At 45.8% G+C, this 27651-nt stretch overlaps 1 protein-coding gene across 1 annotated transcript in view; it reads left to right on the forward strand.

Moving 5' to 3' along the window:
* Positions 1-7023: 7023 nt before the first annotated feature.
* srgap2 (SLIT-ROBO Rho GTPase activating protein 2) overlaps positions 7024-27651 on the forward strand; it is a 198148-nt gene continuing 177520 nt past the window's right edge. Inside the window, exon 1 of the mRNA XM_038821042.1 lies at positions 7024-7383. Coding sequence (XP_038676970.1) covers positions 7317-7383 — 67 coding nt within the window. The 5' untranslated portion in view covers positions 7024-7316. The remainder of the gene's footprint in view (positions 7384-27651) is intronic.

A 27651-nucleotide genomic window follows, 5' to 3' on the forward strand; every position in this document is an offset into this window, starting at 1 on the left:
TGTGACTCCAGACCCTCACTCTTCACTGTCCTCTGAAATGGCCGAACAAGTCACTCAGTTGAAGGGCAATTCGGGATGAGCAATGAATTCCAATCCAGTCATCCAGTCCCACATCCAGTGAAAGATTAAAGAAAATAGAAGCTGAGATCTCGGGAAACAATGGAAGGAGATGTTGAAGATGCTCTATTTTGGATAGGTACGAATGGGACCAAGTGGGAGCAGTCACACAGAGCTGGACAGTTGAGAGAGACATTGAAGGAGGCTTGATGAGGTTGATCAGATAGGGGAGGGATAATGTGCCACCGATACAACATTTCTTCAATCCACTGATAGTATATTAAAAGTCAGGGCAGCACGGTGGCGCAATGGTTGGCACTGCTGTCTCACGGCGCTGAGGACCCGGGTTCGATCCCGGTCCCGAGTCACTGTCCATGTGCAGTTTGCACATTCTCCCCGTGTCTGCATGGGTCACCCCCAGAACCCAAAGATGTGCAGGGTAGGTGAATTGGCCACGCTAAATTGCCCCTTAATTAGAAAAAAAAGAATTGGGTACTCTAAATTCATTTTTTTTTAAATTAAAAGTTATAAAATGGTGTGCATTTTTTAAATCTACATTAACCTTGCTTTTGCTGCCACAGTTTCTGAATAATGCTTTAAAAAAAAATACATTTAGAGTGCAAAATTCATTTTTTCCAATTAAGGGGCAATTTAGCGTGGCCAATCCACCGACCCGGCACATCTTTGGGTTGTGGTGCCGAAACCCACGCAGACACGGGGAGAATGTGCAAACTCCACACAGACATTGACCCAGAGCCAGGATCGAACCTGGGACCTCGGCGCCGTGAGGCAACAGGGCTAACCCACTGCGCCACCGTGCTGCCCGTTGAATAATACTTTTGAAATAACTTTTTCTGTTGGAAAACCCTGGGTTGGATTCTCCGGGTTGCAGACTAAGTGCTGACGCCGGCGTGGGAACTGTGGCATTTTACGCCAGAGAAAATAGCGCAAAAGCTGCACTGATCCTCCGTCCGGTGGGGGGCTGGCAGCTACACAGCGTAAAGCCCCTGGCTTTACCTGCGGATATGGCCGGAGAATTGCCAGATCTCTGGCCGCGTTTACGCACGGCAGCGGCCTGCGGCGGCCGCGCAGTGCAACCTGGCACCGGCCGTGCACGGATCCGGCCTGCCACATACTATCCCCCAGTAACTCCCCTCGCCACCCTCGGACCATTCCCCGACCAGTGCCCCATCCCCCGCCAAAGCCCCCGCTGCCTGCAGAATGCCTCCCCCCCGACTGTGGCGCTGCTGGACTCAGTCCGCAGCCACCATGCAGGGTTCACAAAGAGAAATAGCATGAGTGACCCACGACGTCGGGAACTTGGTCCATCGGAGAAGGAGCATCGGGGGAGGACCTCAGGTGACGTCCTGAGGCCGCCCAAATTGTGGCAGTTTTTGAGGGGGCGGAGCATCGCAAAAGCGCCGCCACCCCCAATTTCGGTACAAACGGGGATTCTCCAGCCGATTGCCGAACGCGATTCCGGCGTCAGCAACTGGAGAATACTGCCCCCTATATTTGCTTATTATGCTGGAACTGCAGGCCTCCTGACTCTAGGTGGTGCTATTGTATCTTTCCTGGACCTCTCCCATTGCTCAGCCTCTGCTGGCTACACCGAAGGACAGACGAAGGCCATTCAGCTCCTCAAGGGTGTTGCACCACCTAATATGATTGTGGCTGATCTGTATCATAACTCCATTTGCATGCCTTCAATCCGTGTCTTTTTATATCCTTATCTAGCCAAAAGAAAATGAGCAGACATCTGAGGCAGCACGGTGGCGCGGTAGATAGCACTGCTACCTCAGGGTGGTGAAGTCCCAGGTTCAATCCCGGCTCTGGCTCACTACCTGTGTGGAGTTTGCATATTCTCCCCATGATTGCGTGGGGTTCACCCCCACAACCCAAAAATGTGCCGGGTAGGTGGATTGACCACACTAAATTGCCCCTTAATTGTAAAAAATGAATTGGGCACTCTAAATTTAAAAAAACTGAGCTAACATCTACTGCCTTTTGTGGGAGGGAGTTCCCCACTTCTTCCACCCTTTGAATGAATAATTATTTCCCAGCTTATTTCCTCAATAGCTGGCTGTCTCTATCTACCATATCAATTTCTTTCAAATTCCTAAAAACCTCAATCAAATCAACCTTCAACCTTTATATTGCAGGGAATATAAGGCTAGTTTATGTAATATCTCATCTTCCAATGTTAATATAACCTTTCTAATGTGTGGTGTCCGGAGCTGTACCCAATATTCCAGATGTGGTGTAACCAGGGCTTTGTACAACTGTGGCAAAATCCACCCCCGCCCCCCATCTCTTTATATTCTAGCCCTACTTTTATAAAGGCTAGCATCCTATCAGCCTTTTTGATTGTTTTTTTGTGCCCGAATGCTAGATTTTAGGGCTCTGTGCAAATGCATCTCTAAGTCACTTTGGACCTCCACTGTTCCTAACTTTTCACCATTTCAATAACACTCAGATCTATCCATAGTTCGTCCAGGGATGTAGATCCTTGGAAAATAGGCGACAGATTTAGATAAAGGATCTAGATCGGCACAGGCTGGGAGGGCCGAAGGGCCTGTTCCTGTGCTGTAATTTTCTTTGTTCTTTCATTATTCTAAATGCATGATAGCTCTGAGTTGAATGTCCACTGTAGGCAACCCTCTTCTACTTTCTGTGTTACATTTGATCAGTATTAATTACCCTCAAAGGACTTTGGCTCCAATATCGTTGCCGTTCCTTCACTGTCGCTGGGTCAAAATCCTAGAACCTCCTCCCTAACAGCACGGTGGGTGTACCCACACCAAAGGGAGTGCAGCGGTTCAAGAAGGCAGCTCATCACCACCTTCTCAAGGGCAATTAGGGTTGGGCAACAAATGCTACGCTAGCCAGCGACGCGCACGTCCCATAAATTAATAAAAGATAATCCCATCTCAACAACAACTTGAACTTAGCGAGTCCCTTTAACAGAGTAAAACATGCTATGATTGCTTGACAGGAATGTTATCAGACAAAATGAGGCTCTGAGCCACATTGGAAGGTAAGTTTGAAGGTGTATTTTACAGCTGTAGCGAGCATCTTACATACGCGTGGTACATTGGCGAGACCATGCAGTCGCTGCGACAATGAATGAACAGACATCGCGCGACAATCACCAGGCAGGAATGTTCCCTTCCAGTCGGGGAACACTTCAGCAGTCAAGGGCATTCAGCCTCTGATCTTCGGGTAAGCGTTCTCCAAGGCGGCCTTCAGGACGCGCGACAACGCAGAATCGCCGAGCAAATATTTACAGCCAAGTTCCGCACACATGAGTACGGCCTCAACCGGGACCTGGGATTCATGTCGCATTACATTCACCCCCCACTGTCTGGCCTGGGCTTGCGAAATCCTACCAACTGTCCTGGCTTGAGACAATTCACAAGTCTTTAACCTGGGGTTACCCCTATCTTTGGATCTGTAAAGATTTAATTACCTGCAAATGCTTGCATTCTAAGCATTGTCTGGCATCTTTGAATTTGCCTATATATATGTTTCTGGAACATACCTCTTCATTCACCTGAGGAAGGAGCTGCGCTCTGAAAGCTGGTGTTTGAAACAAATATGTTGGACTTTAACCTGGTGTTGTAAGACCACTTACTGTGCTCACCCCAGTCCAACGGCAGCATCTCCACATCGTGTTTTACAAAGATCTGGCCTCCTATTTGTCTGCAATGTTGAGATGAATGAAAAATCCTGACGGTCCGGTACAGGCTGTTGGAGAAGTTCAACAACAGGCACTGGGGATCCTAAATGTACATGAAAAGGTGTCCTGCCTGCTTCAGGTGCATGACCTGGACTCCTTTACTGAAACCTTTTGGTAATATGCTGGCAATGCACTTATTGTATGGGGCGCATTTAAACGCTCACATTAAACCGGTAAAATTGACACAGTGCCAGTGTGTTTCTCTGCCAATTGCACCAAATCCCATTGCCCTATCACCCCGGTGTGTTCAAATCTACATTGGCTCTCAGAAGAACAATGTCTTGATTGGAAATGTTTCTTCTTTGCTTTCAAATACCTCCTTGGGCTCACCACTCCCTACCCCTGTAATCTCTTCCGGCCCTACAATTCTCTTAGATCTCTGTGTTCCTCGAAATCTGGCCTTCTTCGCATCCCCGATCTTCATCGCTTCACCATTTGCAGCCTGGACCCCAAGATCTGCAATTCGCTCTCTATACTTCTCCGCCTCTCTATCCTTCTTTAAGATATCCGTGAAACCTATAACTTTGATAAAGCTATTGATCATTTGGCCTAACCTCTCTTTAATCTGGTTCAGTGTCATATTTTTGTTTTATAACACTCCTGTGAAGTGCTTTGGAAATTATTTTTTAGCTTTAAAAGCACTGCATACATATAAGCAGTTGTTGTTGTCGAGAAATCTGTGCAGAAGTTGAACTCTCCCTGGGCCTTCGGGAGCAGGAATGGTGACTGGAAAAGATGTATCAGAGGATTCACTCCATGCAATCAATTAAAAATAAAACGCTTTTAATTCAGTGAGGCCACCCAAATCTAGCATCACAATGACTGTGGGTCACAGATTCGGTAGATATGAGGGTGAAATCAGGATGTTTTGGGTCTCACAACAAGACAAACATATGGAAAGACTTTGAAAGGCCACCAGGTCTCGAAACATTAGCTCAGTTCTCGCTCCACAGAGGCTGTCAGACCTGCTGAGATTTTCCAGCATTTTCTGTTTTTGTTTCAGATTCCAGCGTCCGCAGGAATTTGCTTTTATATTATAGTGAAAGAGTTTCTAGTGGGGGCTGGGGGTGGAAATTCAATTCCTCGTAAAAATTGTAAGAAGTCTTACAACACCAGGTTAAAGTCCAACAGGTTTGTTTCAAACACGAGCTTTCGGAGCACGGCTCCTTCTTCAGGTGAAATCCTCCACCTTCTTCATTCACCTGAAGAAGGAGCCGTGCTCCGAAAGCTCGTGTTTGAAACAAACCTGTTGGACTTTAACCTGGTGTTGTAAGACTTCTTACTGTGCTCACCCCAGTCCAACGCCGGCATCTCCACATCATCGTAAAAATTGGTGTAATGATGGAGGTCCGGCTTATTTTTGCTTCTCTCTGTTGTGAACACAAGTAACTCAAAAAAAGATTAAAAACTGGCAAATTAAGTTTACACCACCCTGGTGAATTGGTGTTTTGATAACCATCAGTACACCAAAGATACGAAGGTTAGTTGATTGGCCATGCTAAATTGCTCTTAGTGTCCAAAAACTTCTTCCATTGGGCAGGAGATACAAAAGTCTAAGAACATACATGAACAGATTAAAAAACAGCTTCTTCCCCGCTGTTACCAGACTCCTAAATAGACTCCTTAACTCTAAAGTCCTTAAGGACTGACCTGATTAACACTACATCCCTGTGTGCTTTGATGCTGGTGTTATGTAATTACATTGTGTACCTTGTGTTGCCCTATTATATATTTTCTTTTATTTTATTTTCATGTACTTAATGATCTGTTGAGCTGCTTGCAGAAAAATACTTTTCACTGTACACGTGACAATAAACAAAATCCAATCGAGATTAGGCGGGGTTACTGGGATAGGGTGGAGGTGTGGGTTTAAGTAGGGTGCTCTTTCCAAGGGCTGGTGTAGACTCGATGGGCCGAATGGCCTCCTTCTGCACTGTAAATTCTATGATTCAATAATTTGGCACTCGATTTGGGAAGGGTTAAAAGGTGTTTTCAGCAGCTTCCATTGCTACAGTCCCACTCCGAGACAGGAGGAAGCGCTGTTCACTACATAAGAAGGTATATATTTGCAGCAAATATTAAGGATCAGTTCTCCCACCCCTGGAACTGGAGAGTGGAGGTGCCTCTTGTCCAAATCTGCTGCTTCTCGTTCAGAAAGTTGCAGCGGCCAAAAGAAAAATCCCCGCAGCAACTTTATACCTCAGCGGGAAGCGGAGTTGAGAAGGCGAACTGGAAACGAGAGGAAAGAAATACACATCTTAAGAAGACAAAGTAAATGATGTGACCGAGAAAGCGAGAGAGAGAGGAAGGAAATTGGAATCAATTTGAGAGAGAGAGAAAAAAAAAGTTTGAAAAAGTTCCTGAACTTGGTGGAAATAAGATGTCAGTTTTGTGGAAGTTTGCCGGGAGCGGGAATTCTCGGCTCGAGGTTTCTGCCGGTGTGAACCTGAGATGAATCTAAATCAGCGATTTGAAGAGAGGAATTGTGCTTTCTAAAAAAAAAACTGCTTTTGTTGGAAGTCCCGTCGGTTGGAGAACTTTTTCTTTTCTGTGATTCGGACCTTTTCCTTCAATCACGGAAGACCCCCCCCCCCCCCCCCCAACTATAAATCAGAGGCGAGTTTATTTTACTGTAAAATGGGGTTTTAACATCTGAATATAAAGGGGGTGGTGGTGCGCGATACATTTTGGGTGACTCGCTGTATTTTGGATACATTTCAGCTACTCTGATTGTTACAAGCGGCGATACAAATTAACCCGAAACTGCAGCGTTTCATTGTTCGCTCCCAGCCCAGTCCCTGTTCTGCTCTCCCAGCTCTCTCGATCACCTCTTTGGAGGGAACTTAAGAAGAAAGAACTTCCATTATTTTCACCCCCTCCCCACCCATACCAAGACTTTTCTTTATTAAAAAAAACCCTTGTGATAATTACGGGTTTACTACCAGCGCGGATACTTACAAAACAAAACCCATTCATTAAAAAAATATACATGGATGAATCAGCCGAGCTGTTTGACAATGTGTGTGTGTGTTGGAATTCGCCTGGGCTACGATTGCAGCATGCTGAGCTGATACAAAGAAACACTGCCCTACATTCTCGCACACTCCCCTCTCCTCCCTGTGATTTCCACCATCTGAAGTCTTTTTAATTATGTTCTAACCCATCCCTCTCCCTCCCTCCCTCCCTCCCTCCCTCCCTCCTTCCTGGTTCGAAGGACCTTCACTGATCCGAGGGGATTCATTGCAGTGGGTGCTGTTGTCTACCGCTCTGTTTATATACATATATGTGTTTTGTAAAATCTGGTTTTTTTTTCTCCCCTCCATGGTCAGTTTCCGTGTTGATTTCAGTTCCTGTGAGGTCTCGATTTGCACCAACCCTCCTCAAAGACTGATTTAAGAGAAAGGCGGGGAAGAGGAGAATTCGCCAGCAACAGGATTGGCATCATCTGATCACTGCGTCTGCAATTCTGTTTTAAAAGAGAGGAGAGGGGGGGGAAAAAACATTTTCTGGACGAGCAGTCATGACATCGCCTGCTAAATTCAAGAAGGACAAGGAGATCATTACCGAGTATGACACACAAGTCAAGGGTAGGTTTTTTCCCCCCATTTCGTTTGGATTGCATGCAGCATTGTGTGTGTTACACAGCAGAGTTTTAATCCCAGGAAAATGACAGCAATGTGAAAGCTTGGTGTGATGCTAACCGTGCAATGGTTGCTCTTGCCCACCCTGTTTTTAATGCTGAAAAAAATAATCTCTGGGAAATTCATTTTTTTCAAATCGTGTTGCTAAAATCCGATAGTCCTTTGCGTTCGTCCTCCTGATTCACACGGTGCAAAATACGTGTGACAGTGCCCGTCTAATTTCTGCAGACAGATAATTCAGCAATTCACAATGCAGCGATTAGTTTGAGATTGGTGGGGGTGGGGGACAAGCCAGGCTTCATTAGATCGATTTGAGATTTGTGTGTTACAACATGGGGTTGGGGTGGGTACGGGTGGGTTTGGTAAGAGAGAGAGAGACTGTAGGGTCTTGCAGCAGCAGTGGGGTTAAGGGTCAAGTAACTGCAGTTACATCTTACAGCCAAAAGCAACATGTTTTCCTGGCATGCAAGGCGCGACACAGGACATCTCCCAGAAATGTATCTTTCCCTCAAGGCATTGTATTGTATGCCCTCTCCGCTTCAGTCCCGTGCCGGCTTCAGCCAAGGCAACAGGTGGGATACTGCAGTAGCTGGTAGTGTACCATCACTGGAGAGCGACAGGAAATTGCCCACGACTTCCCTTCCTGTCCACTCACCAGTGACTTGGCTGAAAGTGTGTTGACAGATGTTGGGGAGGCAGGATTACACTCCTCTGTGATGCCAGTGATAGTTGAATTGCCTACTAGCTCACTGCCTGGGTTTTTCCCAGTCCAAGTAGGTGTGGGGGGTGGGGAGATATCTATGGGGTGGTGGGTGTCTGGTGATTGTGGGGTCAGTGGGGGTGAAATTGGTCTTTATGTGGCACAAACTCCATTTCCACTCGGCGCGTCAGTGGAAAGTAGGATGGGGTGGGTGTAGAAAGATGTTGCCAATTTGCTATCACATGTTGTGCTGCTGAACAGGGCCAGTTTTGCCTGCTTTGTCTTGGGAGGGGGGGGGAGGAAATGGGCAGTGCGAGTCAGTGTTTTGTTTTAGCTGGATGCACTTTGATGCATCGTGACTGGAACCCCTCGCCCTCTACAACACCAGGGTTAGGGTGCAGATCAAGGCCAGAGAAGTGAGAATTTCAGTTTTCTGAAGGATTATATAAAATCTAAAATACATTGCAAGAAATGTTACATTGTTTTAAAATATTGAATAATCCTGATCTGTGCCTTTTTGCTTGGGTATGAACAGTAAAGTTTCTTTGAGCTGATATTGCTCTAGTTATTTCTGTAACATTGCACTGTATGCCCCAAAACACACCAGGTGGTTGACAATGTGGACTGTTGGAGTTGTTTTTTTATATAAATGTACTCTAGTCTCTCTGATTTTAACTCCAGGATCGTAGGCAAGTAGTGATGCAGAATAAATCCCTCCAATAGTTTGATAACTCATTGCGTTCTGACAATCCCAGATGAGTTTTATTACCAATATCCCAATGCATGGAAGCCGGTTATCAGCCCCTTAAATTAACTTCAGAGAACACCACAACAATGCACTTTATATTGTCTGATACTAAATGCTGTGGAGACACTCATAGGAACAACAAAGGGACAGGAGTTGGCCATTCAGCCCCTTGAGCCTGTCCTGCCATTTAATGAGATCATGGCTGACCTGTGGCTGAAAAGGAAGCCCCCCCCCCCCCCCAGAAAGATGTTTGACTTGCAAAAAGATTTCCAGGTCATGGCCAGTTCCACCAAGCTGCCCCTTCCCATCACCACTGGCTACATTTGAACATTCGACTATTTTGTCCCGTAGGAGCATTTGATCGTGGTTTTTTTCCCCCCAGAGCTCACCAGGAGAATTCGCAGCTTGGATGATGGGTCTATTTGCCAATGAGGTTGGATGGCCGTGTGGTTAATTGCCAACCTTTGTAATCATTAAAAGTCCCTAATCTGTGGACAAAATATATCTAACATTTATGTGGCAGGAAGAAACAGTTTGCAGTCTCTAATCAGTTCCAAATCAGATAACAAAAATATTTGTTATCCTGTAATTAATTTAAATAACTGGAGGCCACACAGAAACATTCAACTGTCAGTCCAAGATTGGACAATTTAACACAGCTTTGAGTATAGTATTTGAAGCACACAGCAATTATCCCTGCAGTTAACCCAAATATAATTCTGAGAGTATAGATATTATTAGCCCAACATTTTAGGGGTACCATAGTCCTGTCCTGTTTAACTATCAGACTAGGGAGTTCACCATGAAGGATTGAATTGATTTTGTATCTTGTCTTGCGGCCAACAGTGTCCCGGAGATCTTGATAATAAAAGCAAAATGCTGCAGATTCACAAGTTCTGAAACAAAAAACAGAAAGTGCTGGAAATAGTCAGCAGGTCTGGCAGCATCTGTGGAGATGCTGAGTATTTGTGGAGAGTTAATGTTCTGAGTCCAGTATGGCAGTCCTGAAGAAGAATCGCACCAATGCGAAACGTTAACTCTGTTTCTGTCTCCACAGATGCCGTGATAACCGACCTGCTGTGTTTATCCAGCATTTTCTGCTTTTATTTACCCAGTGACCTTACTTTGATCTCTCTCTCTCCCTCTCTCTCACTCTCTCTCTCTCTCTCTCGTTGAAATCCTTGATGGTACCAGGTTCCTTCTTCTAGAGAATAAATTTGCTAGTTTGCAGAATCTTACAGTGCAGAAGGAGGCCATTCGGCACATCAAGTCTGTACTGGCTCTCTGAAGGCGCATTCTACCTAATCCCATTCCCCTGCCTTGAGCCCGTAACCTTTCACATTATTTATTTTCCAATTGTAATCCAATTACCTTTTGAATACCTTGATCGAACCTGCCTCCACCACCTTCTTAGGAAGTTTGTTCTAGACTCCAACCGTCCTCTGGGTGAAAACATTTTTCCTCACAACAACTTCTACTCCTTTTGCCCATTACTTTCAATCTGTGTCTCCTCATTCCTGATGTACTCTTGAGTGGGAACAGTTTCTCATTATTTACCCTGTCCAAACCCCTCAGGATCTTGAATGCCTCTGTAACGTCTCTTCTCAGCCACCTTTTTTCCAAGAAAAACAGACCCAACCTCCAGTTGATCCTCGTAACTACGGTTGTTAATCCCTGGAATCATTCTTGTGAATCTCCTCTGTACTCCTCTCCCCAATACCTTCACTTCCTTCCTCCAGTTTGGTGCCCATAACTGGACGTAGTACTCCAGATGAGGCCTAATTAGTGTCTTATACAAGTTCAGCATGACCTCCTTACTTTTGTACTCAATGCCCCTGTTAATAAAACCTAGGAAACCAAATGCTTTATGAACTGCTCTCTCAACATGCTCCACCATCTTCAATGACTTAAGTACATATACACCGAGGTTCCCTTCTTCCTGCATCTCATTTAGAGTTTCCCTCTTTATTTTGCACTCCATATTTGTCCTACCAAATTGAATCACCTCACACTTCACCTGTCACTTGTCTGCCCAATCCACCAATTTGCTTTGTCTTAGTTCAAGGCTATCGTCATCACAGTTGGCAACACTTCCAATCTCCATAGCATCGGCAAAGTTTGAAACCATGCCCTGAACACCACAGTCCAGATCATTAATATATATCAGGAAGCTAACAGTTTCAACACTGACCCCTGGGGAACTCCAGCTCAAACCTTTCTCTAATCTTTTTTTAAAAATAAATTTAGATTACCCAATTATTTTTTCTAATTAAGGGGCAATTTAGTGTGGCCAATCCACCTACTCTGCACATTTTTGGGTTGTGGGGGCAAAACCCACGCAGACACGGGGAGAATGTGCAAACTCCACACGGACAGTGACCCAGAGCCGGCATCGAACCTGGGACCTCAGCGCCGTGAGGCGGTTGTGCTAACCACTAGGCCACCGTGCTGCCCCACCTTTCTCTAATCTGAAATAAAAACTATTCATCTCTACTTTCTCCATTTCCTGTCATTCAACCAATTTCTTATCCAACTGCCTACTTTCCCTTTTATTTCATGCAGTAGAATATAGCTCATAAGTCTATTGTGTGGCACTGTTTGACAATCCATATACACCACATCAACAGCATTGCCTTTATCAACCTTCTCTGTTACAATGTCAAAAAAACATCCAAGTTAGTTAAACATGAGTTTCCCTTCCTGAATCCATGCTGGCTTTCCTTAATTATCCTGCACTTGTCTGAGTGACTGTTGATTTTGTCCTGAACTATAGTTTCCAGAAGTTTCCTTACCACTGAAGTCAGACACGACTGGTCTGTAGTTGTTGACTTTATCCTTGCTCCCCTTTTTGAACAAGGTTATAACATTCACAAATCTCCAGTCCCCCAGCACCACCCCTGGGTCTAAGGAAGACTGGAAGATTATCACCAGTGCCTGTGCAATTTCTACTCTCACTTCCCTCAGTATCTTTCTCAATGATACTTTATTTTTCCTGTCGCTGTCCCAGGATTTAATGGTCAATCCCTGTATCTGATTGGCCATGCTTGTTGTTTGGAGTTTGGGCATTCTTCATAAACAAAGGTATACAAAATTCGCCTCTACTGTCCACAAGCTGTCACTCGCACTCCTATTAAACCGACTTTGCTGAGTATATACAGAATCATACTTGAAAGAGAGAAAATATAGGGCTATGGAGAAAGATGGGGTGAATGGACCTAATTGGTTTTCCCTTTCAAAGAGCTGACGTTGTCACAATGGGCCAAATGGCTTCTTTCTGGGCTGTATGATTGCATAATAGACTTTGATAAGGCTAATGGGGCGATTCTCTGGCCGCGTTGCGTCTGCCGCAAATTCTGCTCTATCAGGAGAATTCCAGGAGAGGCCCAAAACGGGATTTGCGATGGGCGGCAAAGTTCCTGATGCTCCAGCCACCGTGATTGGGTTAACGTCCTCATTTGGCATGAGCCAGGTTAGCATATTTAAATCCTCATTTAAATATGCAGGATCTGTTTAAAGCCAAGGGGTGGGGCCTAAAAGGGGCATGGCCTGAAAGATTCTGGGTTTGAAAGGGGCGTGGCCTGAAAGGGAGGGCAGGATTTGGTAATCCCAGTGCAGGGTGTTGCTCACCTGGGGGATACTGCTGGTACCAGCAACTGTGGGGAAAGGGTCTTTGCCAGCGAGAAGACGGGAGGGCCGGAACGCTAGTCAAATCGAGGTGCGATCTCTGGGGAGCAGGACCTGCTGGTGTCGTCAGGTCTCACACAGCTCATTCACAGCACTGTTCACTCCAACCTACAAACAAAATTTGAAGTGTGGGTGGACTGTATTCAGTTACACCCCCCCCCCCCCCCCCCCCCCCACACCCCCCCCGGCCCCCCAGTGGGCATTGTGCCTCACTTGCATTGCAGACCACACTTCGGGCTCAATTCTCCAATTAAGTTCTATGGCTGGAATTCTCCGGTCATTGGGATTCTCTTTTCCTACGAGCAGTACACTCCCGCCTCCAGGTTTCCCGGTGGCATAGGGTGGCTTCAATCGTAAATCCCATTGGCAAGCGGCGGGAAGATAGAATACCGCCACCAGCGAACGGTGCGCCACCTAGAAACACGCGGCTGGGGGACTGGAGAATCCAGCCCATATGTCTCTAACAGGCAATACACTGATCAGTAAAAGGTTTCCCTTTCACGTTGAATTAATATGTTTCTTTCCGATGTTGATGCTGGGCCAGGCGTAGATTGTGCATTGAAGCACATGGTATTCCATTATTATGGAACATAAGTGATCTCACTGAATATATTGGGCTGTGCTTGCTGCTTTTGGTAAGAAGTCCTATCTATGTTGAGACATGCTGAGCCATGCAATGCCAATTGTAGAGGGAGTGGAAGACGGGAGCGAAATATATCAGCCCAGAATAATGCAGGCAACCAATTGTATACAAGGTGCATGTGTGCATACGGTGTGTTCACTCTTGCGTTCTCGCTTTCCAACATGGTACACTATAGGCATAAAGGCAGCATTCAAATGTTGGGCTAATAATGTTTATACTCCCAGCATTGTTTGGATTAAACTGCAGGGATAATTAGTGTGTGCAGTAAAACCATTGAGCTTCAAATGCTGTGCTCAAAGCTGTGTTAAATTGTCCAATCTTGGGCTTACAGTTGAAAGTTTCTGTGCAGCCTCACGTTAATTCATTTACTTTAATTATGGGATAATGTGAATATTTTAGCAGGAAACCTGACTTTGAATTAATAGGCATAGAGTGTAATCTGTTTCTTTCTGCTACAGATGTGAATGTCAAATACATTCTGCCATATATTAGAGACATTTAATGATTGCTAAAGAGTGCTTAGTCTGTGGATCACAAACTAGTCTTTCATCCATCAAACTCTGGTTTAAATCAGTTCTAGACTGAGGGAAGGTGATTGTTTTCCTCTCTTGGGTATATGCTGTGTGAAATGAGAGTCAGTCCAATTTCAAGCAGGCAAACCTAAAACGTTAATTCTGCCCTCGCAATCTTATCCAGGATGGCCACAGAGATGGCTTATGTGGGAAATAGCAAAAATCTCACTGTGGTGTGGGGAGCGTCAAGCTGGGAGTTAAGGCTCATTGTTGGGGTGGTTTGTGGTTCTGCTGTTGTTTTCCTGGGAGTGCTTAATACTTGGTGCCTGAAATGGAAACGTCCTCAGTGTTAAAATATTTTGCCTTAATGAACATAACCATTTGCAACAATAGATACTTCATGGTTATCTTATGTAGATGAGAGAAGTGAACCTTAGCTAACCAATTATTGAATAACATGGATGGCAGTACTTCAACCTTAAATTTGCTCTGGATTATGACAGATCTCCAGTTCCTCTAACCAATCACATTGGGTAATCACTGAATAATGAGGGACCGGGAAGCCGCTGGAATTTAATCAACCCTCATTCTCTTCTTGACTCCCGATGATACCGTCTCCCTCCACCCGTTGCTCTTTAGTCAATGTACCACTCCACAATTTTTATTCCTCTTCTCCCACTGGGGAATGGTTTTAGATTGTCAGACATGCTGATACCACATCCTAGTGGCCATTGTCCTTAGGCAAAGCCTTCCTAACCCACGACCACTACCATCTAGAAGGACAAGAGCAGCAGCTACCTGGGAACCCCACCACCTGGAGGTTCTCCACCAAGTCACTCACTATTCTTTTTTTTCCCCAATTAAGGGGCAATTTAGCGTGGCCAATCCATCTATACCCTGCACATCTTTTGGGTTGTGAGGGTGAAACCCACACAGACAATGGGAGAATGTGCAAACTCCACACGGACGATAATCCCTGGCCAGGATTGAACCCGGGTCCTCGATGCCGTGAGGCAGCAGTGCTAACCGCTGTGCCACCCCTAAGTGACTCACTAACCTGACTTGGAAATATATCACCGTTCCTTCGCTGTCGCTGGGTCAAAATCCTGGAACTCCCTCTCTAACTGCGCTCTGGATGTACATACACCACATGGACTGCAGCCAGTTCAAGAAGGCAGATCACCACCACCATCTCGAGGGTAATTAGGGACGGACAGTAAATGCTGACCTAACCAGTGACACCCACATCCTGTAAATTAATTTAAAAACGATGCCAATGGTCCTGTTTTCCCTGATATCCACTTGCATGTACTTTCTTAATGGGTCATTGGACATTATAAGAGGTAAGTTTGTTTTACTTTTTCTAACCTGGGGGAACAAGGCAGTGTCGAGCTGAGCTCATCACCTCGTTAGCTTGGTGCTTGGTTTCATTATGCCTTTTGCTATTCCTGACAGTTTTATGCCTGAAGAACCGGCCTTGTAACAAAAATAAAATGAATAAAGAGCTGTTCTTGTATCATCAAATAAATCCAAAACAGCGGGAACTGTTTAATACATAAAGTGTCTGTGTACTGAGGGTACATTCTCCTCTCATAGATTATATTGAAGTCAAGCTTGTGAAATGTGTGTCTTGTACAAAAGGAAAATGTTTCTTTGAAAACCATCAAAGTAAAGACTCCACTGTATCACAGCCCGAGATACAGAATTAGCCGTTCTGTCACATTGATTCTTCTCTGTATTTTATTCTTGGACTGTGGTGGGACTGCAACATTGAATGCACGGTGGGAGTGAATGTTGCAGCCCACATCTCGGTTTCTGGTCTGTGTTAAGTTTGGCTAATCGGGAGTAAAGTGGCAAACCTTGTTGATATTTCACCCCTGCAGTACAGAGGGATTTCAGATAGTTTGGGCTTTTGGATACCGCATATAAACTCACATTACAATAGCTTTAGCCTGGACTACTCTAGTCTAAAGATAGTTACAATGGCTAGAAAAGTTATATATCATTGAATAATAAATACAGTACAGGATATCTGTAATAGGTTTTTTACGTGTTCTCCACAAAACTGGCAAGATAAACAATGCAGACAAACAGTTAGACTTCCCGCGTTAAAGGACGATGTGGATTATGCCCTGAGAAGGCACTCACTGGCCTGTTACTTTATCTGTGGACCTGCTGAGATTTCGGTCAGGTCACGGAGGATTAAAATTTAATTGAGTTCAATGATTGATTTTGGTTCCTGTTCTGTTAGGACCCAGATTGAATGAAATAAATTACTGTGAATTGTGATTAAAATGGGAATAAGGTATCTCCATATCCTCTCCGAACTTAAAGGGACTCTTTCTGGTCAGTACTATGGTGTAACTGTTTAAGGCCTTTCCTGCTGTGGATCGCCATTCCACTCTTTTCCTCTTTTTCATTGAACTCTGACTTATCTTGGTATCATTGAGTGATGCCAAGCTCACATACATCAACCGCACAGGCGAGGTAGTATATGTTTGGGGTGAAGGTAGGTGGACACATTTGGCTGGGATTTAAGGAGGTGTCTTCTCTTAACTGACCTCATTTATTACCTCTTTCATTTTTCTTCCCTGTCCTGTAAATGTGGATCTCGGATATGAGCCATACAGGCATGATCTCGCTGTGGGCAACTTGCCCCAGAAGATAAGCATTGGTCATTTATTCACTTCTTAGCCCATCAGGGTATTTCAATCCAGTCAAGGTGGTTAATGTACCGGACCAGGTCAGAATTCAATTCTCACCATGTCAAGGGTGGCACAGTGGTTAGCACTGCTGTATCACAGTGCCAGGGACCCGGTTTCGATTCCAACCTTTGGTGGCTGTCTGGAGTTTGCACGTTCTCCCCGTGTCTGCGTGGGTTTCCTCCGGGTGCTCTGGTTTCCTCCCACTGTTCAAAAGTATGCAGGTTAGGTGGATTGGCCTTGCTAAATTGCCCCATAGTGTCCAAAGTATGGGTAGATTATGGGGATATGACGGACGTGCGGGGGTTGGGTGGTTGGGGGTGAGGGGCCTAGGTTAAGGTGCTGTTTTGGAGGTTCAGTGTAGACTTGATGGGTCGAATGACCGCCTCCTGCACTGTAGGGATTTTATAACAATGGAGGATATGGCCTCTATGAAGGTTATGAATGACAATTAAAAAATATCTGTAAATTTACAGGTTGGTACCAGAATGATGCCCTGAAAGCTGTTGGTTGTTGTAATAAAGCGACTAGATCACCTTGTGTCCATCAGAGAAGGGAAGCCCCGGTCAATACGTTACTCCTAAACTGCAATCTTTTCAATACTGCCCACATCCCAAGAACAAATAATTGGTTGTCCTCACCTAAAGCCCACCTGCAGAAAGTATCTGACCATAGGAGGTGGAAGCTTTGACTAATTTTTATTTCCCCATCGACCCACAATGCTAGAGAGCACCATCTATTGCACCAGTTTGACTGATGTCCAAACTGTGATTTGCTCACTTGGCATAGGTCAGGGACCTGGGTTCTTCAAACCTAGTTTTGTCCTGACTGACCACAAACAGGACCTTCAAGAGTTGTCCTTGAGCTGTCTCTCCCCCTTGCCTGTGAGTTTGAAGTCTGGGATTGAAGCAATTAAGGACTAACAGTTCGCTCGCAGCTGCAGTAATGATGCAGTGAAGCAAAAGAATCTGAGATATTATAAGAAAAGAGCTCTGAGGAAGCTGTAGTTCTGTGAATTATGGAGGAACTTGTCTGCCCTTTCTTGTATTTATTTGGTCTTTATCTTCACAATGAGGGAAAAGCATTAAATGCAGGACACCTGCAGGGCACTGCATTTAGTTTCATGGCAACTGAGACAATTTGCAAGTGCTTGCTGTAAACTAGTCTGGAACTTGAACATATTTCAATGGTCTTGGGTAGTTTACCTGTGTAGAAATAGAGTGACACTGTCTTCATTCATGCAACTCTCAACTGGAAAGTGTGTGCCCAGAACAGGTAAGAACAGGATTAGAAATGGGGAGTGATGCCTCTGCAGTTGAACAGATCGCCAATATTCTATGTCTTAGCCACTCCTTTTCTACCTTTTATGCAAGTGTTGATGCCATTGCACAAACCCCTGGAACTGTTGGCACCTTCCCAGAACCTCCTACAAATGTTGGTGCCCTGCCCTAGGGTCCCGAGTAGGGCTCTGTATGTACATGGGGTCCCAGATAGTAGTTGCTGGGGCTCAGTATTTACATGTGGCTTCTGATGGGTCAGCATTTTTACTGGGTTTCTGACGGGGTTCAGTTGAAGTCAGTATTTACAGGGGTCTGTGGAGGCTGACCTTGGCCATTTTGTATGTTGCAAAACAATTGATATCTGTCATTTACTATACTTACTGCATTTACTATACAGTGCTGAAAAAAGACACTTTGTCAAAGCTTTTCATCTTGCACTCATCAGGACAGTTACAAGAATGCCAATGTCAGGAAAAACAACGTTGTCTTGTATGAGAAGAGGATGCCGATTGGTTGGCAAATGGATGCTGGTAGAATGGTTGCCATGGTGAATGCTCCAGTTGATAGTGACTGACAGTTAACTGCCAAGCAATGATTGAAATTTAAACTCGGCAGTTTGACCTTGATTGGTCAGGGCATTGCCCTGAAAAATGAAGCAATGAATGGCTATCACTTATTTTGTTTAGCTGATACAGGTGCAATGTGTGTACATGTTATTTCTGTCTGCAAAGAACAGGGCTGTGTGTGTTAATATGTGTAGTTTCCAGTACATGCAAATGCTCTACACTGCATGCCCAACTGGCAATCTTAAATTGGTTCACGGTGAGCCCGACTGGCAATCTTAAATTGGTTGTCAGAGCAATTTTTAGTGCACTGCGGATTATTTAGTGAATGTTGTCCAATCGCAGGATCACATCAGATGTTGGACATGGTGTGTTTTGAGCTTTACAAGCACGGACTGGTTGAGTACGGTCTCTACCTTGGCTATTGTGAATAGTGGCTGGGACATGCTGTTTGATATGATCTGCCGGTCTTTGGGATGTACGGGCTACATTCCTAGTATCAAACTGGCACGGAAATTGATATCCCACATTACTCGTGACAGACGGAACGTCTTTTTGGTATGACGGAAGGTTCTTGTTAGTGGCATATACTAGCGGTGTTGTTACCGCATGGTAGCAGCGTGTAACAGCTCGTTTCACTGGGGCTCAGATCTTTGACATACCTTTCCCATCCATGGTAATCTGAAGTGGGGCAGCACGGTGGCACATTGGTTAGCACTGCTGCCTCACGGCGCTGAGCTCCCAGGTTCGATCCTGGCTCTGGGTCACTGTCTGTGTGGAATTTGCACACTCTCCCCGTGTCTGCGTGGGTTTCATCCCCACAACCCAGAGATGTGCAGGGTAGGTGAATTGGCCACGCTAAATTGCCCCTTAATTGGAAAAAAATGAATTGGGTACTCTAAATTAAAAAGAAAAAAATGGTAATCTGAGGTGGTCTGGTCACTTTTCAGGACTGATGGGCACAGCCTGAGGCCCATTCAGTAGTTTACATAATATACAGCAATGATCTGATCAGGGAGCCCTTATCCAGCAGGGTCGCTTTGATGCATCATATTTCAGCATCAAGCTGTCTTTCTTTCAGCAATATTCAAGTTGTGTACCGCCAAATGACTACTTACTACGCACCACATCGTGGACATTTTCTGCTATTTGTTATTTACAGTCAGGTGTTACTCCCACACACCCTTCATATACATGGTGAAGGGAGGGGATGGAAATGATCACCCCAATAATGGCTCAAATGGGAGTTTAACTAAGTAAAAGCAAGACACTGGAAATAAAAAAAAATAAAAATAGGAAGTTCTGGAAAAACTCAGCAGGCCTGGCAATATTTGTGGAGCAAGAAACAGAGTTGATGCTCCTCGTCCAAAATTACTGCTCTTAAAACTAGAATTGAATTAAGTTTGGTGGGGCTGGGGCGAGAATTGGTTTCGACCTATGCAGTGACACTGTCAATAAATAATAAAGGCTTGTGATATCTGCGCACAAATTATTTTTGTTCCTGATAGAAACGATGGAAATAGTAATCTGATACCTTGGGGAAGGTTCTTCAGACCATCATCCCCCCCCCCCATTGAACTAATTCCACAGGTGGGAGGTTGCTTAAATTCCCACCCATGTTTTTATCACTTTAACCCCATTTCTCCTCCAGGTTGATGATGTGGATGTAGCAATATGACGGATGCGACATTCCCAAAGATGGCCAGCCGAGAAGCCTGACCTAATTGGAGACGGTGGCTGGGTTCCAGTCTCGGAAGATCCGCTTAGCGTAGCCAGTGGGTGGGACCACCAGCTTCCCCCACAGTGTGGGAGATGCCTGACTATCAGCAGGAACAGTATCGGTGTCAGAGGGGAGCGGCCACCGTTGCAGCAGGGAAAGCTGCACAATGGCCAGTCTCCATGAAGTGGCTGCAGAGGTATGCCTGTCGCCCAAGGATGGCTCCCCTTTGCGAATTACTGCCAGCAAATAATTTAAAACCCTCAAATGGTGCTGCCACCTCTGCTCCATTTTATAGCCCCTGACCCATCAAGGGTCTGTACGCCATTGACAACATAGTACATGTGGCAAAATGTCCCTCGATTGGCTGCTTCACGGACCTAATTGACTTCCCGTCAATTCTGGGCACGGAACAGTCATGCTTCAGATGCCACCTCCAGCAAAATTGTCAAAACGTTGTGCCACCAAATGTCCCACTCCCTTGTGAAATTGCTGGCTCACAGGCCAACGTGGCAAAAATTCAGCCCACTCATCCTAGAGCTCATCATCCACTGGGCACAGGCAGGTCATGGTAAACATTTGCTTCCCAGAATTCAATAAGATGGCTGGCTTGGCATTTTGATTTGTTTCGTGGGCGGAAAAGAGGTCCATTGTCTTGTACCCTTTTTCTTCTGAAGGCATTGATTCACCGTTGGGGCGATGCTTCCCCCATGCCAACCAATTGTCCACTTTGCACCTACCTGGCCCGTTAACACTCACTGATTGAGTAAAGGGTGGTACAACCACCCTGCCTGATCTTGGTTTCACCTGGCATCTACACTTACCTTCCCCAGCGTGGTAGTGGATAGAGATCAAGAGCAGGAACACCTACTCCCCATCTCCCTCGCTCTGAATGCAAGGACCTAATGTGACAACGATTTATAATTCAAAAGGAAGTTCAGCACTCCATGCTGGTAATTATTTTGTGACAGTTTGCATTAAGGAGTTTGCAGTTTTGTTTAGTGGTGGGGATTTTGAGGTCAAGTTTCTTATTCTCGTGTCAAGACCATGCAAGTTTACTGTTTGAATATTCCTAATTATAATACTTAATGGCTTCCTCTTTCAGAGGACCCTTGAGCTGTTTTAATGAGGGTTAATTAGGGACATAGCTAATGATCGGTGCACCAGCTGTACAGCAAGCCCACTTGGCAGATCTGCCAGCCACATGATGAAATGAGCGGGTTTCTGCTGCTTCCTTGATTTGAGAACGGCCTGTATTTTGTGTACCTGATTCTGGGTTGGCTTAAATTTCAAATGTATGCCCCCCCCCCCCCCCCCCCCCCCCCCCCCCCCCCCCGGAAAAATTGTGCTATGAGGAAAGATTGGATCGGCTGGGTCTGTGCTCCTTGGCACAAGGGCGGCTGAGGGTTGTTGGTGCCTGGAACTCACTACTTGAAAGAGTGGTAGAGGCAGAAACCCTCAACTCATTTAAATGATGTTTGGATATTCACCCGAAGAGCCTGCAAGGCTACGAACCCAAGTGCTAGAAAATAGGATTAGGCTGGGTGGCTTGGCTGGCACGGACATGATGGGCAGAATGGCCTCTCTCTGTGCTGTAAACCGTCCTACATTTTCTAAATGTTCTCATTAGCCGGAAAGGAGGAATGTTCAGGGATGTGGGGAAAGGGTGAGGGAATGGCAGAATGTGAATTGCACCATGGGAGAGCCAGGCCAAATGGCCTTCTGCGTTGTACAAATTCTCTGGTTCTATAAATGATAATTTTTGATGGTGGACCTGGGAAATTGAAAACGAGTGGCTCTTGCACGTGGAGCTGATGTATATCTGTTAATGCCTGATGTTTGAGCTCGCTTATGTTCCAGACAGACGCACTAGTTTTTGATCAGGACTGTCAATGTGGATGCTGGGCACAGGAAGGGTCAGGCTGGTGTATGTGAGGCAGACTTTAACACAGAAAAGGTGACTGGATATAAAAGCTAAAGTAACCGTCTATCACCTCCGCTCTCCAAAAACAGCATTAAAAACTAAGATGGTCTAAATTTCCTCCACTTCACTTTAAATTTTAAAAGTAATTTTTTTCCCGTGGCCAGCCTCTATCGACTTGGCAGTACAACACACTCTGGCCTGATCCCTATGGGAGCTATTCTCTGCCCACTGACTGGAAGAAATTCCTGAACACCAACCACACAAAGGAAGTATTGGTTTGAGAGCAGGATTAACCATGAATGCCGGCTGAGATGGCTGACCGTAGCTCTGTTACTGTAACGGCAAGTTAGCAGTGGCTTGGTCAGAAAACTGTGTGCTGTCAGCAGGCAAATGATTAGACCCTGATACAGTAACGTTCCAGATTGCATTGTGGGTGGGGTCACAAGGAGAGAGCAGGGACTGTGATGTCTGTGAATAATTATCACCTCGAGAGCTTCAGTCAATGGATCATTGACCATTTTAGGTAATGTTTTGTCAGGATATTGGGTGGAGTTTGACATCAAATTTAGCAGAGAAATCGCAACTTCCATTTAGTTTGCTTCACAAACCATCGGTTGTTAACTGACAATTGGGGGAGTGGGTGCAGGGAACTGTCAATAATGAGAGTTTTTGAAGTCATTGATATGTTCAGTCTCTGTTTCCTGCTGATACCTCGGTGCCCCATATCTAGCTGGCAGCATTAAAAGGTAATGTGAGTGTGCTCAGACCCAGACATGCACACCAGTCCTCATCAGATACTCCTGGGTTAGTTAGATCACAGATTAGGGGCTGGATTCTCCGAAAATGAGACAATGTCCCCATGCCGGCATAAAAAGGGTGGAGTCTTACTCCTGAAATTCCTGGAAAAAAGTTAAATGAATTCTTAGTTCTACAGGGGGCTAGCAGCGACCCGGAGTGAATCTCAGGAAGAGAACAGGAAGTGGGCCCCCCCCCCCCCACGTCCGGGTCAGAGGTCCGGCATGCCCACAGTGGCAACCTCCAGCGGCTGCCCCGTGCCACATGGCGGACTCGGACCGCGGAGCCAGGCCGAAGAAAGAGTCCACCCCCCCCCCCCCCCCCCCCCCCCCCCGATCGCCCTGAGCCTCAACGCCCGCACATGAATCCCCGGCCACCTATAAGGCCCCCCCCTCCCCCGGTCTCCGATCTGCCCGCCCCCGACCAGGTCGGCCGCGGACTGGGTCAGCAGCCGCCATTCGAGAATCTCAACCGGCAATAGGTGGTTAGTTCCACCCCGTCGGGAACTCGGCTGGTCGGGAGCGGAGAATTGCTGAGCGGGCCTCTGGCAATGAGCCCCCAATGGCGTGGCGTACTCCACGGTGACGCCGATTTTCAGTGCCCGGAGAATCACCGGGCCCGATTATGGATGCTCCGCCCTGGCACTTACGATTCTGGAGTTGGGCTGTGGAGAATCCAGCACCTGGTCTTGGGTAAAGCTCCCTTTACAGCACAGGGCTAGATACAGAGTAATGCTCCTTTCCACACTGTCCTCATCAAACACTCCCAGGACAGGTTCAGCACGGGGTTAGATACAGAGTAAAGCTCCCTCTACACTGTCCCCATCAAACACTCCCTGGACAGGTACAGTACGGGGTTAGATACAGAGTAAAGCTCCCTCTACACTGTCCCCATCAAACACTCCCAGGACAGGTACAGTACAGGGTTAGATACAGAGTAAAGCTCCCTCTACACTGTCCCCATCAAACACTCCCAGGGCATGTAAAGCACTGGGTTAGATACAGAGTAATGCTCTTTTCTACCCTGTCTCCATCAAAATCTCCCAGGACAGGTACAGCACAGGGTTAGATACAGAGTAAAGCTCGCTATATACGGAGTTGAAGTTGCAGCCACTTCTGCGTAGGAGCTCTAACTGGTAGGCATGGAGGACTTTCACTCTGTTGGTGTGAGTATTCCTTTCAACACATATATTGACAAAGAATGTGCTCCTGAAATGCTGACTGTTCTCTCCCCAAGCAATGCCAGACCTGCTAAGTGTTTCCAACGTCTTCACTTTCTGTTCCTCTTGTTGAATACTGCCAGCTGTTGCTTGTAATGTCACTGATGTGGAACTCTGTGATGTCATCCAGTGGGAAATCTGTGCAAAATGGCTATTTATGGACCATGTCTTCACATCAATCCTAAAACACTTTAATGGGCTAACTGAGAGGCACCAGCAACAGTATAGACATCTCCCAATATACCGCTGGTAGTATAGACATCTCCCAATATACCGCCGGTAATATAGACATCTCCCAATATACCGCTGGTAGTATAGACATCTCCCAATATACCGCTGGTAGTATAGACATCTCCCAATATACCGCTGGTAGTATAAACATCTCCCAATATACTGCTGGTAGTATAGACATCTCCCAATATACTGCTGGTAGTATAGACATCTCCCAATATACTGCTGGTAGTATAGACATCTCCCAATATTCTGCTGGTAGTATAGACATCTCCCAATATACCCCTGGCAGGATAGACATATTCCAATGTATCACTGGTTGTATAGGCATCTGCCAATATACCATTGGCAGTCTACGCCTGTTCCAATATACCCCTGGCAGGATTGGCATCTCTTAATGTATACAAGGCAGGTAGGCATCTGCCAATGTATCACTGGCCATATGGGCATCTGCCAATGCACTGCTGGCTGCCTAGGCACCTGCCAATGTACCATCAGCAATAGATGCATCTCCCAATGTACCACTGACCGTATGGGCATTTCCCAAAATACCACTGGCAGTACATGCATCTCCCATTTAGGGTAGGGGCTGCTTCAGTTAATTATTCTGCACTTTTAAAAAAAAAGCGTTTTCTCCTTTGCAACATGACCTGCAGGTTATCCGTTGTGCTTTATGTGTTTGCGATTGTTTACAATCCCATTGGGGGGTGGGGTGGCGGGGTCGGAGAATCTCATGGTGATTGGACTGAACTGGCAACTAAGAGGTCGTGCGTTTAAATCCTACTATAGCATGTTCAGAAATTGAATTCAATAAATCTGGTGACTAGCACCCTGAAACCTATTGGATTGTTTCCCACGCCAATGGAGTCTGCTGGAGGTGACTATTTGTGCTTTTTCAACGATGTCTTTCTTTGTGAATGGCTTGGACAACAGACTCTCTTTACAAAAGAAAAAATCCTGAACCTCCACATAAATTAAGTGGACAATCTAATACCAATAAATTGAAGAAAATTGTACTAAGGAACTGTTTTGCTTGGCCCATCTCTGGGTCAGGCAATGTCATTATTCACTGAATCATTTGTGACTAACCTAGTTCTGCTAATTGCTTAAGATTGCAGAGCCAGGAGCTGGCGTTCCCACTTGTACAGGACCACCACCTCAGGCCGGTGAGGGCAGATTCGGGAAATCTCCCACACCGTATAGAATATTGGACCTTGCTCAGGGCACGGCTGGACTGTGTGTGCCATTCCAGTGTCTCTTTGTAGGAAAGGATTGGTGTGAAGATTCATGAGAAATTAGATGAGGAACTAGGTGGTTCTTACAAAGAAAGGCGCACACAAAAAATGAAAGAAAAGATCAGGGTGGAATCTAATGAAGCATAATAAAGAATCTAATAACATTTAAATCTATTAAGGGGTTGAATAATAAAAGATGGTTTCCACTGCTTGGTGAGTGGGTAGCGCAGACTGAGAATCACTTGAATGAAGGGGGAGGCTAGGCGATCTTTATTCACACAGAGGGTTATTGGGACTCGTAATGCTTTATGACAAGTGGCTATTGAGGAGAACATCAGTTAACTGGATTAGCAATCGAAAAGGAAGATAATAAAAGGATACAGAGAAGAGGGAAATGAGATTGGGGTGGAGTGCTTCTGTTAGCTGGCAGCAGAACATGCGCGATTGGATGCTTTGTCATTTTCAGTGCTGTAATCTCATAATGAAATGAAATGAAAATCGCTTATTGTCACGAGTAGGCTTCAATGAAGTTACTGTGAAAAGCCCCTAGTCGCCACATTCCGGCGCCTGTCCGGGGAGGCTGGTACGGGAATCGAACCGTGCTGCTGGCCTGCTTGGTCTGCTTTAAAAGCCAGCGATTTAGCCGAGTGAGCTAAACCAGCCCAGTGATACTTGGGGAAGGAAGCAATTGCTTTTTATTTAACTCTCCTTTTTTCCACATCTTCCAGACTTGTCAAAGGACTTATCCAGCCAGCGTATTAGCTTTCTGTGTGTAAGTCACAATTGTTATATCAGGAAAAGTGACTGTGTGAGAAAGATCCCACAAACAGCAGTGAGGTGAATGAACAGTTCACCTGCTTTTACTTGTGCCTCGGGGAAGGAATATTAACCAGGAGGCTCTGAGGTACGGCCCCTGTCCCTGTTTCAGAATAATGCCACGCAATCAAGGCCTGGCTAACATCTCATCTGAAAAAAAACCCAGTTCCAACAATGCAGCACTCCTTGCTACTGCACTGGAGTGTCAGCCCAGGTTACAAGCTCAAATCCCAGAGTGGGGTTTAAACTCACCAAAACTACCTTCTGAGTCAAACCAATTTTAAGCAGACATTCTTGAGACTCTTAATTCCTGTTGTAACAATTCCTTAGTAATGGAATGATGGAGAAAGTACTGAATTTGCTTGTACGGAGGAACTTGTAAGGGGAGTGGACCTAGATGGGGTCGGGACAGGCTCAATGGGCTGAATGGCCTCCTTCTGCACTGTGGGGATTCTATGGAATCCAGGAAGCGGGCGAGAAAATGGATTTGAGATTGAAGATCAGCCATCATCACGTTGATGCGGCCTGGTAGCACAATGGGTAGCACTGTTGCTTCACAGCGCCAGGGACCCGGGTTTGATTCCCGGCTTGGGTCACTGTCAGGGTGGAGTCTGCAGGTGCTCCGGTTTCTTCCCACAGTCACAAAGATGTGTGGGTTAGGTGGATTGGCCTTGCTAAATTGCCCTGTAGTGGGGATGTTGGGTTAAGGGGCTAGGGTGGAGGTGTGGGCTGAGGTAGGGTGCTCTTTCAGGGGCCGATGTAGACTCGAGGGGCCGAATGGACTCCTCCTGCACTGTAAATTCCATGACAGAGCAGGCTCCAGGGGGCCGAATGGTCTATTCTTATTTCTCATATTCTTAAATCTATTTGTGAGCTGAAGTTGCCCATTTTCTGTGTTGAACGTCTGACCATCTTGCCATTTCCTCTTTGGAGCACCGTGCAGGGAGAGATGATTTGGTTATGGTGTGACGGAAATCCGTGGACTGCCCCTGCTGTGGCTCTCTGATTCTTGACTGTATTTCTAGAAACCTGCAGACAATTGCACCAAATGCTTGACTTGCAAACCTACTCCCGTGGCCACGTGTCCTTTCACTTCAGAGCCCAGTTTCAATGCTTTGTCAGATGTCTCAATGTGCTGTAACATGGTGCTGCCCATTGATCACTAATAGATGTAAAACCTGATTTGTAAAGAATTATGTTTTAATGACTTGCTGCCAATTCTTTCGTTGTTCTTGTTGCATCTAGAATTGGCTCCATGTGTTCTCCTTTCTCACCCCACGGTACCTCATTCCCATTGAGTGCGAAGCAGCTGTAATTCTCCACGCTATTGCCACGAATCTATTCATCAGTTGTCACTGGACCTTTGTTAGTATTGAGATTCTACCCAGTGCATGCTTCCCATGTGAAATATCAAAATATTTTGTGTCTGGAAGTGAGATATTGCC

Source organism: Scyliorhinus canicula, chromosome 15 (genome assembly GCF_902713615.1).
Source record: "Scyliorhinus canicula chromosome 15, sScyCan1.1, whole genome shotgun sequence".
NCBI lineage: Eukaryota > Metazoa > Chordata > Chondrichthyes > Carcharhiniformes > Scyliorhinidae > Scyliorhinus > Scyliorhinus canicula.